Source organism: Lagenorhynchus albirostris, chromosome 3 (genome assembly GCF_949774975.1).
Source record: "Lagenorhynchus albirostris chromosome 3, mLagAlb1.1, whole genome shotgun sequence".
Lineage (NCBI taxonomy): Eukaryota > Metazoa > Chordata > Mammalia > Artiodactyla > Delphinidae > Lagenorhynchus > Lagenorhynchus albirostris.
The window spans coordinates 58,579,247-58,599,042 of NC_083097.1; the positions used below are offsets into that span (position 1 = coordinate 58,579,247).

At 37.4% G+C, this 19,796-nt stretch overlaps 1 protein-coding gene across 4 annotated transcripts in view; it reads right to left on the bottom strand.

Moving 5' to 3' along the window:
- The window catches only part of GFM2 (GTP dependent ribosome recycling factor mitochondrial 2), a 53,312-nt gene that overhangs the window by 11,013 nt on the left and 22,503 nt on the right, over positions 1 to 19,796 (bottom strand). For all 4 annotated transcript variants that reach the window (XM_060143117.1, XM_060143116.1, XM_060143118.1 and 1 more), the window contains 9 exons: positions 18,335 to 18,415; positions 16,876 to 17,024; positions 15,297 to 15,437; positions 15,114 to 15,213; positions 14,213 to 14,402; positions 12,236 to 12,312; positions 9,631 to 9,769; positions 2,238 to 2,417; positions 718 to 833 (listed from right to left, as the gene is read on the bottom strand). In XM_060143117.1, the coding sequence (XP_059999100.1) occupies positions 718 to 833; positions 2,238 to 2,417; positions 9,631 to 9,769; positions 12,236 to 12,312; positions 14,213 to 14,402; positions 15,114 to 15,213; positions 15,297 to 15,437; positions 16,876 to 17,024; positions 18,335 to 18,415 (1,173 nt within the window). The remainder of the gene's footprint in view (positions 1 to 717; positions 834 to 2,237; positions 2,418 to 9,630; positions 9,770 to 12,235; positions 12,313 to 14,212; positions 14,403 to 15,113; positions 15,214 to 15,296; positions 15,438 to 16,875; positions 17,025 to 18,334; positions 18,416 to 19,796) is intronic.

Sequence of the window (19,796 nt, forward strand, 5' to 3'; positions counted from 1 at the left end):
CAAAACATTAGAAAATGATTATAAAGGCAAGCGTTTTAATGCAAAATCAGTCACCAACAAAACTATAGTATTCCTGTACTGAGAAGAATGCATGGAATCAGCATTCAGCACACTAAGGCCCTTGGGGGTTCATCCAGCTCTGGTAGATTACTGGGGCAAGGCACTCAAGGACATATCCCCAGGTAAGCACAGAAGACCAGACTGCTTTATGCTCTGAGAAGGAAAAATGCTTATTTGATCTGTTATTCAACAGGACTTATCTGATTTCAATGATTCTTGATTAATCTTATTAGAACAAACATGAACTCCAACATTGGAACCAATATTAGACCTTCAATGTCCTTTAGATTATAATCCATTTCGGGCCAAGCTGACCCCAGATATGTCTTTTACTCAAATCTACCAAGCTTGCCTCTTATGGCTGTGTATCTGGGATGGGGAAAGCAGAGACACCACTTAAAAAAACTTGCCTCTTTGCCAAAATCAGAGGATATTTAATAACTATCTGTGTCAAACAGTAATTTCTTAGATCCTCTTTTGAATAAAACCCTGATGATTAAGAAATCAAAGATTCTCCATGGTAAAAACTCTTGACTATAAGGCTCAGGATACAAAGACACAAGGTCAGGCACTGCGAGCACAGCTGTCTGTGGACTAGTGGTTTACTACTGTCCAGAGAGTCACCTTAAAGCAAAAAGGATTAGGACACTTCTATACCTTTTGTAGGCATCTTGAGACACAGGCAGAAATCATAGCTGTGGAGGTACCGGGATGAATTACCAATGAATGTAAAGTAATTGCTACATCTTGAACTGGGGATCCAAGCAATGGTCCTAGGTAAGGGGGAAAAGATTTTATTAGGACTCAGTATTACAGTGAGGGGTAAATGAAATGTGTAAAGAGATAGGCAGAGAACTTCTAGTTCCCAGTTCTGCATGTAAAGGAGCTTTGAAGTCATCACTTTGTTGTAAATAATAAGTAAAAAGCAACAATTCTTATTGAATTGGTAAGAGATGGGAGGACAAAGGGCAAACCACTGTCCCCAAGACTGGGGAGACAGGTGAGTGCGGGCAGTCACACCTGATCTGTAATTGATGAACTGCTTGAGGCTCGGTGTGGCCAAGTCAGAGTTGAAAACTCCAGGGGGGCCCAGTCTTGGGGATGCAGAGGGGCATAATTTTGTAAGCTCAAGCAGGTTCTCACAGTAAATATCAGAGATTCAGGGGGAGGGGAAGAGAATCCATTCTGAAATACTCCAAGGCACTCTATTCTTAACAAGGCCTGCCCTCACAGGAAGCTAGTTAATTAGAGCAAAACCTGCAGGGATATTATCAGAGACTAACTGACTTGAGGGAAGTACCCAATCCAGTCTACTCTAGCCATCCTGTCCCACCTAAGGGGGGTGAAAAAAACTGAGAAACACTTGTGCAGCTCCGAGTCCAAAGGCACAGGCTGACTAGAAGACAGACCTCATCCTGGGACTACAGATGCTTCCCCTCCCCTTTACCTCACCAGCACATTACTAAAGGCCGGTTTATAGCAGTCCCTTACCCAGTACATCACTTCTGGCTATCAAGAAAAAATTATGGGATGAATTGGGAGATTGGGATTGACATATAGGCACTAATATGTATAAAACAGATAACTAATAAGAACCTGCTATATAAAAAATAAAAGAAAAAAAGAAAAACTTATAAGGCATATTGAAAGGCAAAAAGCACAATTTGAATTTGAATACAGAGAGCAAGCATCAGAACCAGATGTGGCAGGGACACTGAATGATCAGACTAAGAATATAAACAACTATGACTAATATGCTAAGGGCTTAAATAGGTAAAGTAAAGGGCATGCAAGAACAGATGGGCATGACAGCAGAGAGACAGAAGTCCTAAGAAAGAACCAAAAAGAAATGCTTCAGATGAAAAACACTGTAACAGAAAGGAAGAAGCCCACTGATGGTCTTAGATGGGACACAGCTGAGGAAACAGTCTGAGTTAGAAAATATATCAGTAGAAACCTCCAAAACTGAAAAGCAAAGTGAACAAAAGACTGAAAAAAAAAACAACCAATATCCAAGGCTGTGGGACAACTATAAAGGTATGACATATGTGTGATGGGAAGAGATAGGGAGAAAACACCATCAAAGTTAGAAGAGAAGAATGAAACAATTTCTAATATCAGGAGGGATTAAATCGTTGAGTGTGATACTAATGCGTACTCTGATTGGAGTACCTTACCTTGGAGGCACGCACTGTGAAGGCCATTTTCAATGGCCTCTCGTGAGGCCTGAGAAAGGTCTTGGGCAACACTTGCTGCATACTCGATGACTGGCAGAAGAGATGATGTTTCCAGTGATTTTGCTTCCAGTTCTACAGTCACAAGATGCTGTCTGTCTCCTAAAGTTCTATCTAAGGTATCTGTAAACAAATCGAATATAGTACCTCAGAGATTTGTTCCAGAAAGATGTCAAGGTACCACAACTGGCAAAATTACAGTCAGCAAGTTCAAGGTCTCATGGAAGGTAAAGCGGAAGAAAATATCAACAATGACACTAAATACAGTATAAAAATGTCAGAGTAAACAGTTCTACCAAGAAAGCATCTGCTGGGACTTTCCTGGTTGTCCAGTGGTTAAGAATCCACCTTCCAATGCAGGGGATGCGTGTTCGATCCTTGGTCGGGGAACTAAGATCCCACATGTGTTGGGGCAACTAAACCCAAGCCCATGTGCTGCAACTACAGAGCCCACACACTCTGGAGCCCGCATGCCACAACAAAATATCCCGGCGTGCCGCAACTAAGACCAGATGCAGCAAAAAATAAATAAATTAAAAAGAAAAAAGGAAGCATCTGCTTCTGTGTTTACCAACATTAAAAATCTGCTCTGGAGCTTCCCTGGTGGCGCAGTGGTTGAGAGTCTGCCTGCCGATGCAGGAGACACGGGTTTGTGTCCCGGTCCGGGAGGATCCCACATGCCACGGAGCGGCTGGGCCCGTGAGCCATGGCTGCTGAGCCTGTGCGTCTGGAGCCTGTGCTCCACAACGGGAGAGGCCACAACAGTGAGAGGCCCGTGTACCGCCAAAAAAAAAAAAAAAAAAAACCCTGCTCTGAATCACATATTAATATTGCTTTAGGACTTCCCTGGTGGTGCAGTGGTTAAAAATCTGCCTGCCCACATATATACAATGGAATATTACTCAGCCATAAAAAGAAATGCAATTGAGTTATTTGTAGTGAGGTGGATGGACCTAGAGACTGTCATACAGAGTGAAGTAAGTCAGAAAGAGAAAAACAAATACCGTATGCTAACACATATATATGGAATCTAAAAAAAATAAAATGGTTCTGAAGAACCTAGGGGCAGGAGAGGAATAAAGACGCAGACATAGAGAATGGACTTGAGGACACGGGGAGGGGGAAGGGTAAGGTGGGACGAAGGGAGACAGTAGCACTGACATACATGCACTACCAAATGTAAAACAGATAGCTAGTGGGAAGCAGCGCATAGCACAGGGAGATCAGCTCAGTGCTTTGTGACCACCTAGAGGGTTGGGAGAGTGGGAGGGAGATGCAAGAGGGAGGAGATATGGGGATATATGTATATGTATAGCTGATTCACTTTGTTTTAAAGCAGAAACTAACATGCCATTGTAAAGCAATTATACTCCAATAAAGATGTTAAAAAAAAAAAGAATCCACCTGCCAACATGGGACATGGGTTCGATCCATAGTCTGGGAAGATCCTACATGCCGTGGAGCACTAAGCCTGTGTGCCACAACTACTGAGCCTGTGCTCTAGAGCCCGTGAGCCATAACTACTGAGCCCATGCTCCACAACTACTGAAGCCCTTGCATTCTAGGGCCCACGTGCCTCAACTACTGAGCCCACGTGCTGCAACTACTGAAGCCTGCATGCCTAGAGCCTGTGTTCTGCAACAAGAGAAGCCACTGCAATGAGAAGCCTGTGCACCACAACGAAGAGTAGCCCCTGCTTGCCACAACTAGAGAAAGCCCGCATGCAGCAATGAAGACCTAGCACAGCCAAAAAATTTTTAAAAAAAACAAAAATTACTTCAGTGATAGGGTGTGTTGAGGCAGGTGATCGCACAAATTTTGTTATGCAGATTACACTTTTAAACATTTCTTATGTGACTGATATTCTTCTAAATAAAAAATTTTTATTTAAAAGTAAAACAGTACAAACGGTTATCTAATGAAAATTAAAAGGCTTCACCCTGCCAACCAACAAACTTAAATTTCATACACTCTTCCAGCAATATTTTATGTATTGGGTTTGGCCAAAAAGTTCGTTTGGGTTTTCCCATAAGCTGGTATGGAAAAACCCAACGAACTTTTTTTTTTTTTTTTAATATTTATTTGGTTGCACTGGGTCTTAGTTGTGGCAGGCAGGCTCCTTAGCTGCGGCTCACCGGTTCCTTAGTTGTGGCATGCAAACTCTTAGTTGTGGCATGCACGTGGGATCTAGCTCCCTGACCAGGGATCAAACCTGGGTCCCCTGCATTGGGAGTACAGTCTTATCCACTTGCACCACCAGGGAAGTTCCCCGAATGAACTTTTTGGCCAGCCCAACATTTAATGTTTATGATTCTTCCCCCAAAACTAGTTATCTATTTGTAAAAATGAAAATAGACTCCCTCATTAGCTAACAACCAATAGCTGTCAGTGAAACCGAGTGGGGCCCTGTGGGGCTCCGAGGCATGGAGGCCCTTTTGTCCCCCATTTCTTGAAGGCAAGACTCCAGCCTCCATGACTTTCCTTAGTTCCAAAGGGCAGATTCGAACAGTTGCTAATCAAGGGAGGAAGCAGCCAAGAAACCACCTGAGGCAAGATTAAAGGGACCAGAGAAGCTCCTCAAGATTAGGAGACCACCTGAGATGAGATGAAGGGAGTGAAAGCCCTGTGTACACCCTGATGTTGTCAGAGACCCCACCTTTGAACCACTGTTACAAAACCCTCATCAAATCCTCCCAGGTTGGGACACAGTTTTTCGAGGCAGGAGCCTGCTGTGTCCCCCTTTGCCTGGCAAAGTAATAAGGCTATCCTTTTCTACTTCACCCAAAACTGTGTCTCTGAGATTTAATTTGGCACCAGTATACAGAGAAGTTGAGCTTTCGGCAACATCACCAATCTCCAAGATTTTACTAAGACAAAACTATGCTGTATTTATGTGAGTGACCATGGAGCACAGTGACTCATGGCCCAAGTTCAAAACTAAGAACTAATTATGCTCTATAATTCCTCTTCATAATTCCTTTTATATTATGAAATATAAAACTTTTATATTATGAAATATTTTATACTTAAAAATACATACATAACCTAAAACCAAAATGAACATTCATAACCTAAAAACAAAATGAACATTCATGAAACCTAATACTACTAAAGAAACAGAACATTACCAGTAACCTAGAAGCCTTCTGAAGAAACAACCACTATCATGATGTTGTATTTAAACATTCATATGATTTTCTTTAGAGTTGTATCACAGATGCAGGTATCCCTAAACAATATAGTTTACTTCTGCTTTGTTTTGAATATGTTATTATACTGCATGTATTCAGCAACTTGCTTTTTTCTGCTTCACATTTGTGCTGGGCTGACACCTGGTGATGTAGTACATTCTTTTTCACTGTTATATAGTATTCTGTTATATGAACAGAGTACAATTTATCCACTATGTCCACAAATATTTGGATTTTTTTCACCTAAAGCTTTGTTTTATTACAATGCTATTATGAAGGTTCTTGTATCTGTCTCTCGATGTACATGTGTAAGATTTTCTCTAGGGCATATACCTACTAGTGGAACTGCTGAGTAGTAAGGTCTGCACATTGTCAACTTCATAAGAAAGTTGCCAAACTATTTTCATAGTGTTTATATAATTTACACTCCCACCAGAAGTTTTTGTAAAACTTTCCATTGCAACTTTCCATTGCAACTTTCCATAAAACATCTCACCAACACTTGGCATTGTCAGATTTGCATTCTTGCCAATTTTGTTGGTATAAAATGCCATTTTGTCCTTTTAACTTGCATGATCCTAATCATTACTGAGATTGAGAATCTTTTATGTTCACAGGCCTTTGGGGTATCCTCAATCCTCAATCTTTTTTGCTCACTTTTCTACTTGGTTGGTTGTCATGTTTTTAATGATCTTTTGAAGTTCTTTATATATATTCTGGATACTAATCTGTCAGTTTTATATGAGGCAAATATCTTCTCTCAGCTTTTGGCTTGTCTTTTTGCTTTCTTTATAGTACATTTGAATAAATTCTTAATTTCAATAATATCAACTTTAGTAATCTTTTAGTTCATAGTTTCAACCTTATCTGTTTAGTAAAACAATTCTATATTGTCTTCCAAAAATTCGAAGGTTTCCCTTTCATAAAGTTTTGGGGTTTTCTTTCTTTTTTTTCTTTTTTGCATATATTAGCATTTATTCTCTTTATTCTTTTGTGCTCAAAGAGAGATTTCCAACTCTTCTTTCATATTTAGGCTTTTAAATTCACCTGGAATTGACTTTTGTATACAGTATGAGGTAGGAATCTAAATATTTTTCCATATGAATAATTATCCCAGGCCCCTTTATTGAATATCAGTCCACCCTTTCTCACTGAGCTGCAATATCACTGACGTAAATCCAATTTCCACATAGATATGAGTCTGTTTCTAGGCTTTCTGGTTTGTTCCACTGGTATATTTGTCTATTCTTAGCTTGATTTGTGTCATAATGACTATGGCTTTATAATAAGTATTAATGTCTGATACAGTTCTTTGGGTAGAACTGGTATGTTCATGATATTTAGTCTACTTATCTATGAATAGTATGGTTTTCCATTTAACTTAGGTCTTCTTTAATGTCTGTACATTTTGATAATTTTCTAGATGTACACAAATGTAATCTGCTCCTCCTCAGTGACGTGATCATTAGTGATCTGACTGTCCAGTCAGGGTCTGGTCTGATTGCTGCAGCATCTGGTTACTAGTTTTCACCTTGTAACTAATAAGCAATCTAGAGCGAGACACTTGAAGACTATGCAAATATGCTGCTCAACAATGTACTCAATATTAAGCATTCACCATATTACAAGATGACGATTTCTTATTCCAGCCCTCCTCCTCAACATCTAACAGTCAGCATTTGGCACTTCAGTGTAAGGAAGAAGAGTCTCTTCTTGTTGATCTATCATCAGTATGGACTCATGAGTTCCAACTTTTTCTCAGTGGTCTATGATTATTGTTCGTAATTATTTTGGAGTTCAAATTAACCCAGATTTAGCCAGTGGAGCCTCTTCAGGTTGGTTCCTGTGTCCTTATGACACATCCCCATTATTTTTTTGAGCATTTCCTTTCTTTCTCAGATAACATGACGTTCTGTTGCTTGCTTATTTTTGATAGTCTCCTATTTCTTACTAATACTTTCTATCCCCTTTCTTATTTCTTCAAAAATAATACTTATTTTATACTCAGCATATGATAACTCTAGTATCAGAAGCCTTTGCTGGTCTGCCTATGATGTTTATTGTTTCTGCTGCCTTTTTTGCTCCTTGTGCCTTTGCTCAAGGTTTTATGATTAAAAATAAATAAATAAATATATATATATATTTTTTTTGCGCGGGGGCTTCCCAGGTGGCAGTGGGGGTAAGAATCCGCTTGCCAATGCAGGGGACATGGGTTCAAGCCCTGGTCAGGGAAGATCCCACATGCCGCGGAGCAACTAAGCCCGTGTGCCACAACTACTGAGCCCTCGAGCCACAACTACTGAGTCCTCAAGCCACAACTACTGAGCCCACGTGCCACAACTACTGAAGCTCATGCACCTAGAGCCCATGCTCCGCAACAAAGAGAAGCCACAGCAATGAGAAGCCCGCGCACTGCAACGAAGAGTAGCCCCCACTCGCTGCAACTAGAGAAAGCCCGCGCGCAGCAACGAAGACCCAACAGAGCTAAAAATAAATAAATAGGTAAATTTATTTAAAAAAATTTTTTTAAATTGTGAGTTCATATTCCTTTGTGGGATTTTCTTTGAGGCCTGGATTGAGGATACATTTATCTAAAGAGGCCCTACATTTGTTTTCTCCAGGTTCCTTGGTATATTACCAATCCATAAGCACTTTACACTAAATTCTTCTCTGTTTGGAGTTTTTCAGGTCACACTGGTTCTATGAATTTAGGCTGAAAATGCTATCAGAAGCCTACAGTTACAAATTCTCAGAAATTTTGCCCCTTTGCCCCACAGTCAGTCAGACAAGTTTCCTTGTCCTCTTCTTTTATGGACAAGATTTTCCTCATTACTTCCATGAGGATGTGGCCCTCAAGTTCTAGGTTAGACATTACCACAGATTTCTCCAAGATAGCTTAGTGGCTTAGGTGCTGGCTTATTTTCCAAGATTCCTGCTCCAGTTTCCTTTTTGGCCTCTAGAAATTTCCATTACATTCTAACCATCTCAGACATTAATTTAAAAGATGTTATTTATATTTTCCCAGAATTTTTGGTTTTTCCAGATATAAAGTCCAGAAAGAGAAATCATCGTGTCATTTGCCCCTATATCCTGCTTGTTTAATTTTTCAAGTTTCAATGAAAAATAACCACCTGGCCTTTTTACAAATCGCTGAGTTGCTTAAAAGTTCCTAGTTATCCTAAACGTATCTTTTCTATATTTTTTCACAAACCTGCCCATGTTTTCTCCTTGGTGGGGGGCGGGTAGGAATGATTGTCATGTTCTTTTGTTTAAGGGAACCAAATTGAAATTATCATATGTAGAAAAATCATGAATTCTTACATTTTGGGACAGAAATATAAAAAGTACACTTTCTTAAGAATACCATCAGCACAGGATTACCATACTTATTAAATAGTGGAAATTATTTTCCACTCTATTTTTGGTTTTTTTCTTTTTAAATTTTAAAATTTTATGTCTTATTTTATTGAGATATAATTGACATACAGCACTGCCGGAGTTTAAGGTATACAACATGATTTAAGTTACACAGATCATGAAACGATTACCACAGAAAGTTTAGTGAACATCCATCATCTCATCTAGACACAACATTATAGAAAAAAAATTTTTTCTTTGTGATAAGAACTCTTAGGATTTACTCTCTTAACTTCCATTTATAACGTACAGCAGTATTAATCATCTTTATCATGTAATATATCATATCACTAGTACTTATTTATCTTATAACTGGAAGTTTGACTACCTTCATCTAATTCTACCTTCCCCACCCAACATTTCCATTCACTTTATGGAGTAAAACTGACACACCAACTTCAAATTGTTATACTCCTTCTGGTAGTGAGGACTGGGATGAGCTGTCTACTTCAATGGCTGATCCCACTGCACACCTGCTTGATGAGTGGCTCAGCCAATATATGTAATAAATGAGTTGTAATGAAATAGAGCTGTGTCTAAAACAAACAAATGCTAAAAAACAAGAAAACACACACATAAAACCTGTCCCCACTGATGGAAGACACTAGTGACTATAAACCCTGCCTTATGCAACTAAACTGAGAGATTCAGAAAACAGGTCCTGGAGAAAAAGAGAGCAATAGAACCAGCGAATTCTAAATGCTATGAATTCGAAATGTATTTTTTACCTGTGGCACGAACTGAATTTAGGATGGTCTCTCGGTATGCCACCTGGAGGGGCCCTAGATAGGTTTCCAGTCCATATTCCCTCTTGATTCGGTCATGAATTATCTCAATATGTAACTCCCCCATGCCACAAAGGATAGTCTGGTTAAAAGAGGAAGAAAACAAAGATCAAGGAAAAAATTAAGTTTATCACAAAATACTAATAAAGGTATATCAATATATTTTATTTTTCATTACTTACAAAATGAATTTCTTCCGTAATTTTTTTTGGCTCCTACATCAAAACACTGCTTTTAACTTTTCTGATTGAAATAATAAATCAATTAAAAGTGAATCACTAGGCCAATCTCTTATTCTTTGATAGCTGAATTATCAGCTGGGTAAGTGGTATCTAACGAGAACCACACTTCCCAACCACAAAGGTAAGTTCTGGCCAGTGAAATATAAGCATAAATGATGTTGGTAACTTCTGGGTTATGTCTTTAAGGGTAAATAAAGCCCTTCTCTTAATGAAGATATAGACAACCGTCTTGAAATGTGAATGAGGGCAACATCTTGTGAATGGGGGGAATAATCCCTCCCTCAAACACTGCCAACCACATGGCTATTTCCAACCATCCTGGGCACCTTACAGTTTTGTGGGCAGTTGAAACTTCCAAAGTAGCTTGGAACTTTACGTGACAGAGAAACTGACTTTTATCTTCTTTGAACCAATGTTATTTTGGGTCCTTGTTAGAACAAATTTGCATCAAAACCAATCAAAACATGTTTTTGTTTTCAGAAAGCAACAATGGTTATTCCTGAAGAAGGTCTTTGTGTATGAGAGAATATAGTGCAAGGAATCCACATTTGCCCTATTTTATTCATATACCATCTGTGTAGTAAGGCATTAACTTTACCCTAAAGAGAGATCTGGCCCCTGCCTTCAGCTACTGGGAAGTTATCTCTAGGCCAAGATGCTGCCTGATAGAAATGTCTTTGCTTGTCTGGGGCCTTTGTCCACCAGATAGTCTAACAATGTGATTTATGATGTGGCTTTGGAATAGCTGTACCCATTTACAACCTAGAGAGTAAAGGTAGTAGCCCAAACCTACAGGAGGCACTAGAGATTAAATGTCAACCACATAGACAGTATGTGATTATGCCCTAATAAAAACTCTGGGCATGGAAGGCCTGGGTGAGCTTCCCTGACTGACAATACTCTATGCCAGGAGGATGAAGAAAAGCCTTGCATTTAGAACCTCTCAGACTGCCCTAGGTGTCTCTTCCTTTGGCTGGTTCTGATTTGTTTCCTCTCACTATAATAAAACTATAATTGTAAGGAACAACAACAAAAAACTATTTGGTGTATGAGGGCTATACTTTAATATAAAGTTAAAGAAGTAATTATTTGGAAAAAAGCCAGTTGTAGAATAATACAAATAGAATGACTTCTTATATATCTGTACATATATATTTGGAAACATAAATACTGTGTTTTATAACATTGCACAGCAGAAAAATGGATGTTTGGAAAAGTGTGAAAGGCTTTTCACCAAGTTTTCACAGTGATTACCTATGTAGAAAAGGATAGAGAGACTGAAAGGGAGACTTTAATTCTTTACTTTGTACACTTGAATGTTATTTGCTATTTAAAAAAAATATGTATTGGCATTTTTTATATAAAAAGTTTCTGTTTTAATTGCTGTTGTAGCCTTCAGAATCAATTAAACTAAATTGCTACCTCATTTAGCTGGCATTTGGGAAAATAAAGTACTCCATATTTTTCAGATTAACTAAATCAGTTTATCCTTTTTAAAGGCAAATTTATAATTTTTTAAGGAAATTTTTCTAGAATTTTATATAAACTCTACCCTGCCCCCCTAAAAAGAAGATGCAGAATGAATATGTGTTCTTCTACTGTATTATATAATATACAGCACAGTCCTGTACCTACTTTAGGTCTCTATTTCCTCCCACATTGTTAGGCTGTAATCTATCACTTCTCACCCATTTTAGGTGTATTATCATCATTAAAAGTATACCTAGGGCTTCCCTGGTGGTGCAGTGGTTGGGAGTCCGCCTGCCGATGCGGGGGACGCGGGTTCGAGCCCCGGTTCGGGAGGATCCAGCGTGCTGCGGAGTGGCTGGGCCCGTGAGCCATGGCTGCTGGGCCTGCGCGTCTGGAGCCTGTGCTCTGCAGCGGGAGAGGCCGCAGCGGTGAGAGGCCCGCGTACCGCCAAAAAAAAAAAAAAAAAAAAAAAAAAAAGTATACCTATGCATCCTCCCTTTAGAAAGCTGCTTCTATAAGTTTTAGCATAAGAGCCTTAAGGTTTTGTCTTGAGGTTGAACTTTATTTCAAAATTTCACAAAAGGCTGTCTTCTGGAAGGTAGAAATGTTGGGAAGTAGTTTATATAAGTAAGGTATAATCATACTAAGGAATTAGGAGAATTTAGCTTGACAGTCAAAATATAATCAGAAATTTATATTATGAGAACCAAAAAAGGCTTTCTCTTTTAGGGGCACAGACCAATCAATGTTTTGGATATACGCACTTAAACACTCTCTCTCACACACACAGATGTTTTCATTGAAAGATTCTGGGGATTAAATAATAATATGCATACTTGTCCAGAGTCAGGATCTAGCTTCACTTTCAAACTGGGATCTTCACGCTGAAGGCATTTCAATGCATGATCCAAATCTAGAGGATAAACAATAACTGTTATCTTTATGTTTCATTTTTTTTGATAAGGTACTATACATTCTAGTGGGAAAATAGATGAACAAGCAAATTTTGAAAAAGAAAATTTCAAACAGCCAGAAATGTTCTGTAGAGAATAAAACAAGGTGATGAGATAGTGATGGGAGGTTACTTGAGATTGAGAGACCTGGGAAGACCTGTCCAGGATGATTTAGATAAAGACACAAACCAAAAAGAATGACATCGCAAGTAAAATCCTGAAGAAAAAGAATTCCAGATAGAGGAAATGGCTGTGCAAGGAACGGCTTCTACTGGAGAAACAAGAAGGCTAGTGTAGCTGGATATTGGTGGACAAAAGGAAGAGTAGCATCAGATGAGGCGGGAGATGTGTGACAGGGAGCACACCATGTAAGGTATTGAAGGCCATGCTGAAGAGTTTGGATGTGCACTGGGAAGCCACTGAAGGGTTTAAATGGGACAATAACATCATCTGATTATGTTCTGCAAAGGTTAAGGAACTGACAAAAAAAGCAAAAAAGACTTTAGAAACACATACAATAATAAGAAACTGGCAAAAGGAAGCTAAATTACATCATGAATAAAGAGATACTAATGTGATCACTCTATGATGAATTATCACACCAAGGAGGAAGTAAGAATACAGCTGACCCTTGCACAACATGGGTCTGATGTGGGTCTGCTTATACGTGGATGCAGAATCGGAGGACTTAAGTATAGGGAGGGCTGACTGTAAGTTATACTGGGATTTTCAACTGTGTGGAGGGCTGGGGCCCCAACCCTCCTCTTGTTCAAGGGTCACCTGTATGTTACTTGCATTAAATATACCATCTAAAGTAGATACTTTGATACAATCAATTAACTGATATGCACATGCTCCCTCTTTAGACCTGCACTGTCCAAATGGTAGCCACAACCCATCTGTACAAGATATTACTAGTCTGAATTAACGTTAGCTGTAAGTGTAAAATTCATACCAGGTTTCAAAGACTTCACATGGAAAAGAAAAAAGAAAGTAAAGTACCTCAATAATTTTTATATTATGTTGAAATAATATTTTGATATACTGAGTTAAGTAAAATACATTACTAAATTAATTTTGCCATTTTAACTTTCTTTAAATGTAGCTATAAGGAAATTTTAAGAAGCGGGATGGAAAGACTGGAGCTTGGGTGCCTGATGACGTGTGGAGTCATCCTTGAACCCCTGGGATACCAATTCAAGGCATATTTTACAAGAGAAAGAAGTGAACTTTGGTCATTAAAGCAACTGCTATTTGGGGGTTTTATGCTCTATGTAAGCAAATCTAATAAGAAATGTTACAGCTGGAATCATGAGCTTTACTATATACTATACTAAGGAGTTTGGGTTTCTGCTATAAGTAATGAGAAGCCACTGAAGTATTCTGAGCCAATATGCTAAAGAACAAACTATTTATCACTCAAAAAGGTCAAATGACATTAAACATACTATATAAATATCTTCACTGAGTTCTAAAAGTTAAGCCAGAAGACAAGGGAAAGTTGATTTTTATAAATGGTGATCGGAAACTGAATCGGTTATGAATTGGTTACCATCTAATCTAATACACTGGAAGGGCAGTCCTGAGGTCAATTACTTAGAATCCCATAGATAGCACCACAAGAACAGAATAAGGAAAAATATGGTAAGAGAAAAATGGCAAAGCTGAAAGAAAAAAAATGAAAAGAGTTTGTAAAAATCAAAACAAATTAAAAAACTAGACCAATCATAAGAAATACTTACCAATAAATGCTCATAAAATTGAACTCAGTGACATAAGAAACCTTTTGAGGTTAAAATGTAACTATTTTATCTAAATTATCAGAGCACTAATTAATTGATGCACCAAGATTATTTGTACCTGGCTGCTTAGCCACTGATGGAGGTTCTATGGTACAGAAGAAAACAGGTTCTGGAATCTCCACCCCAGCCAACAAAAGCCTCTCTGCTTCATTGTTTTGTCTATGCTTCTTTTCTCCCTCCCTTTCTGCTCGACGACATGCAGCTAAAGCACTGGACTTGGATGAGACAATGGTGTCACCAGTGGCAGTCTGCAAGCAAAGAAGATGCCTTGGGACAAAACAGGCTATTGGCAAGCACTCAGCTTCCACCAAGGACCACGAAAACCAAAGAAAAATTTTAAGGTAGCACTTCCTCTTCATCAGAACTTAAAAGAGAGACAAATTCATTAAGCTCATTATAACTCTGCATTGGTAAAGCTAATTTAAGTTGTAGAAGAATTCTGTCCAAAATATTGCTGTAATAAGTTCTAACAATAAAACATTCATACACACAAAAAATACATTTAAAACTCATTTGGTAAAACAAATTCATCTTTGAACAAGAGACAAAAGAACGAAAGAGACAAAAATCCTTGCCCTTACAGAGCCTTCATTGGCAAAATATCTTCACTTTTTAACCTGATCAGTTATAAAGTTAGATTTAATTGTCTGCAATAATCAAGATAGGAAAAAAACAATAAAAATAACATTATTTTACATAAACTTAAAACATAAGTATATATCCATAGTGTGTGTATTTTACTTGGATTTGAACTTTATATGAATACAATCCATTCTGTAATTTACTTTTCTTTCTATTAAATGTTTGAGATTCAACCATGTTGATGAATACACTACAATATTCATTATTCCACTACTGATAGCTTTTGGATTGTCTATGGGCTTCTGCTATTACAAAATACCTACTTTTAATTAAACATTTAATCTGTTATTTCCTAGAGAAAAGATTTGGTCACTTACGTGTTTAAGCCCAACAGTCAAAGCAATGTTACCAGCAGTCAGTGAAGGGATTTCTACATGCTGGTCAGCAAATGGCAAAAGCAGACGACTTATTCTCTCCCTGTAAAACCATGATTTATATTAGTAAAAGTATATTTAAAGAAATGAGTGAAGTTTTAGAAAATAACCTAGGCTTCTACTTACGTGCAGTTTCCATTAATATTATGGATGGCCAATTGGCGTTTTATCATGCCTGAGTAAATGCGCAAAAATACCAGTGGGCCTCGTTGCTTGTCATGGAGAACTTTAAATGCCAGGGCACATAAGTCACCCTTATACCACTGCCTATAAAATTAAGGAGAAGTTCCAGAAAAGCCACTTTAAAATACACTTCCTATATATCTATACAGATCAGATCAGAATCACTGCATAAACCTAACCTTGATGTCCTCAAAAGATTCCTCATATCTTCTAGTTTAGCTACCAAGGCCAATTAAATAATGTATTATGTACCTCTCTTCCTCCACCGGACTAAATTATTCATTGGAGATCTTACCATTAATTCCTCAAAACCAAAAACAATGGATTCTCTTCCAAATATTACCTCTATTAGCAAATAATTCTTGCCTAGATTTCCCTCCTCAAAAAATATACCTAGGAACATCACACCACTTCTTAAAACCCCATACAGGGTAAACAAATAGGTACTTTCCAATTATTGCTTTCACTCTCTCCTCCCACTCTTCTTCAGCTGCATAGCCATATAAATCTACACTATAAACTTGAACTTGTTTACACAGCGAACACTTACAGAATGATGTCCTTAAATTGGAGTTCATTACTAGGTTTCAGAAAGTTTGAATCCCTCTCAAATTGCCAAACTTTGCACATAGGTTCATTTTTCTGAGGAAATATGGAAATATTTCTCCATATTTTCATCAGTTTCAAAGGAGTTCATGATTCAAAGTAGGTTAGACACTTCTATTATTGAATTTCTCTAATCTTATTCCTGTTTCCTCCAAATTTTAATTTTATTTAACAAATCCTTATATAGAGAGTTGATCATATACTAGGCACTGTTTTATGTGCTTTATCAATATTAGCTCATTTGATTCTTGTAACAATCCTATGAGATAAGTCCTATTCTCTGCATCTTATAGATGAGAGGTTAAAGCAACTTGGAAGACCTGAGATTTAAATCCAGGCAGTACACAGTCTATGCTCATCTCACATCACCATAATGCCTCTCCACTTGAGAGATATGGAAAGTGACTCAGGTCCTAGTTAATAGGATCAAAGTTCACCTCTGTTTGCCATTTGGCACAAAACTCACTGAGATTTTAGAGGATTTATTACGAAGGACAAAGCTGTTAGTGACAAGAGGAAGAAAACAATGGACCCTTCCTCACAGTTACAAAATATTATGAAAAATCTTGAAATCCAGAATAAATATAAATGTATCTATAGAATATTTATCAAACATCCCCAGTATACTACTTTTTTTTTTTAACTAAGATGGCAGAGTCAACATTTATACTTTTACACAGCAAAAAAGCCATAAATTCTTATTTAGCTCCATCTGTAAACACAGCAGGTTACAAGAGATGATGACAAATATCCCTTTCAAGTAAAAATTACTATGGCTCTATATTATATTATTTAGAATAATATTCTTCACCAATGTTATTCAAAAACTGTGATTCAACTACTCTCTGTGAGAGAGTCTCTGTCTACCTGTCTTTTCAAGGCTATACGATTTTAATCTATGCACTTGCATACTTACAGAAATTCATAGTTGCGTTCTTCAGGTGAAGGCAAGTACATAGTAATAGCATCTAACAAGGGCTGGACCCCTTTGTTTTTCAGGGCACTTCCACAAAGCACAGGCACTGCTGTCTGAGCCAGTGTTACTCTGTGTACTGCAGTTTGTAGCTGTAAAGCAGAGATATAAATGTTTTATGTGTAGTATTCTGGTCTCGACCAAAATATCCCAGAATTAGATGCCTCCCCTAACCAACCACGTAAAATATCACTCCTCAGCACACTTCCATCATTCTTTATGGCCTCATTCTTCTTTATTTTTCATTGTAAATAACATTAATCACTACCTGGTATATTAGATATATATTTATTACTTTATTATCTGTGTCCCCAGTCACTAGAATGTACAATCTATATAAGCATTATAGTAAGTCCCATAAAGATACTGTAAATCACAAGAAACTGGAAAAGTGCTTAAAATAAAGTAGATGCATAAAAATATTTCTTGAATAAGTGAATTAATATACTTGTGATTTAACCTCGATAGTCTACTAGAGGAACTGGTTAGAAATTAGAAATATAAATGAGTTACAATTTCTTCAAATAAATTAAATCCACATTAAATAAAATCCAAAGGAAAATGAGGTATCAAAGTAGAAACAATTTTTAAAAGACCTCAAAAACCAAGAAAAGCTTAGGTGTGCTTGCAAGCTATTGATAAGAGAAACGGTGGGTTAATTTTAGATTGTAAGCTCTTTGAAAACAGAAATCATGTTATGTGACTATAGGGCACAATAAACATCACATTTAAGCATTCAAATACTAAACAAGAAAAAAATTCAAACTTACAGCTTTTCATTCAAAAGAAAAGAAATAATTTTTTCCACCTCTAACTTCAAATGGCTCAAAATTAATCTACAGATCTTGTGTTTTTCTTTACTTCTTTTCATGAAAAATAACCAAGTGAATTTGCTGGGCTCATCTTGGAGCCCACTTAAAACACTACCACTTAAAAAACTTTTCATGGGGGAAGGTTCCTGGCAGAAAAAATAAAAAACGCCTTGAATAAATCTGTCATAATTCAAATACTACCAGTATTTTACTGGCCTATTCTCTGGTTTAATATATTTCAAAAGAAAACCAAAAAAAGGGAAGACCTGGAATAAGTTTCCACTAACAATTAAAACAGATTCAGAAAAAATGTTCTGAGAAAAATGACCATTATAGTATCCAAAAGACCAGTAGATCAAAAAAAAATTCTATCTGTGATTTCCCTAATACTACTTAGTGAAATGATCACAATGAAGGGAAAAGGCTGCAGTAAATGAACAATGTCTTCTAATTTTTAACAGTGTTCTCCTAATTTTTAAGTCTGCATTTTCTAATGATATGCAAAGTTGAAAAAAAAACCCACCTACAATAGAGTAATCAAACCACATCCAATTAGTAAAACTTGGTCAAAGTAAATGAATAAAATTTACCTTTTCAGCCGGTAGCAAATCAAAATTCTCACTAAATTCTCCTAAAACCATGTCAGCAAATTCATCATCCAAATCTGCAACCTACAAAGAAAGGCTTTAGTTCTGTAACTTGCATTCATCATCACAACTATTATCTTAAGTCTATACACCATAAATATTCATTAGCCAAATATTTCAAGACAGCTACATGATCTAACTTATCCAGACCAAGGAACTCTTCACATCTTCTAAAGAGATAAAGAGTTTTTCTTTCAAAGGAAACGGGATTGAAAATTGAAGATACGCTCTCATAAGTTTCCTAAACTCATGGGAAGCCAGAGCCAGACAGAGCACCTCAATGAAGTGTGCTACCTACTCAGTGCTCAAAAGAAATAAAAAGTCCACAGCTGATAGCCAATGATAATATATACAATGAATTGCTGTTTTTAAATACATTTGGGGGGGGGTCTTAGTTCATAAAAAAAAGTTTCATTTGGTAATCCTCTTAATATTTTGAATGTTCACCAGATCTCCAAGACATTCAAAGTAAAATGACTGAACTTGTTTATAATCCTTCACTGAGGGAATAAATTTAAGTTGAGGAGGTAGTGGTATAATTTCAATAATAAAAATGTAATTATCTAATTCATGTTCATTTCCTAATCATCTGTGCTTATATGACAGGAGAATTCAACTGACAATAAAATTAACAAAAGAGTTTCAAAAGTTTATAATAGTAAAAGGGAGCAAAACATTCAACCTTGGTGAGAAAAACACATTTTTAACAGCTAACTATAGTAGAAATGTACCCAACCATCTTTCCAAAAAGCAGCAAATATGATGATTAAGCATAGCTTCTGGAATCAAACTGTCTGGAAATGGCTCCACTACTTACAAACTTGTTCAAAAAAACTTTAGTCAGGGCTTCCCTGGTGGCGCAGTGGTTGAGAGTCCACCTGCCGATGCAGGGGACACGGGTTCGTGCCCCCGTCTGGGAAGATCCCACATGCCGTGGAGCGGCTGGGCCCGTGAGCCATGGCCGCTGAGCCTGCGCGTCCGGAGCCTGTGCTCCGCAACGGGAGAGGCCACAACAGTGAGAGGCCCATGTACCGCAAAAAATAAAAAAAAAAAAAAAAAAAAAAAACTTTAGTCAAGTTACATCACCTCTCTTTGTCTTGGTTACTCATGGAGATAATACTAGTACTTATCCTATGGTGATACTGGGAAGTTTAAATAACCAATTCCAATTATGCTTCCAGAATATATAGTAAGTATATAATAAGCATTGTTTTCATCGCTGTTCACCTTTAGAACACAGGAAGTTGATTCTAGTCCACACTAATCTTATTCTCTAATTCAAAAAAATTTTTTTAACTTTGATAAAATATAACAAACATAAAAGTACCACCTTAACCATTTCTAAGTGAATAGTTAGGAAGTAGTAAGTATATTCCACACCGTTGTAAAACTAATCTCTAGAACT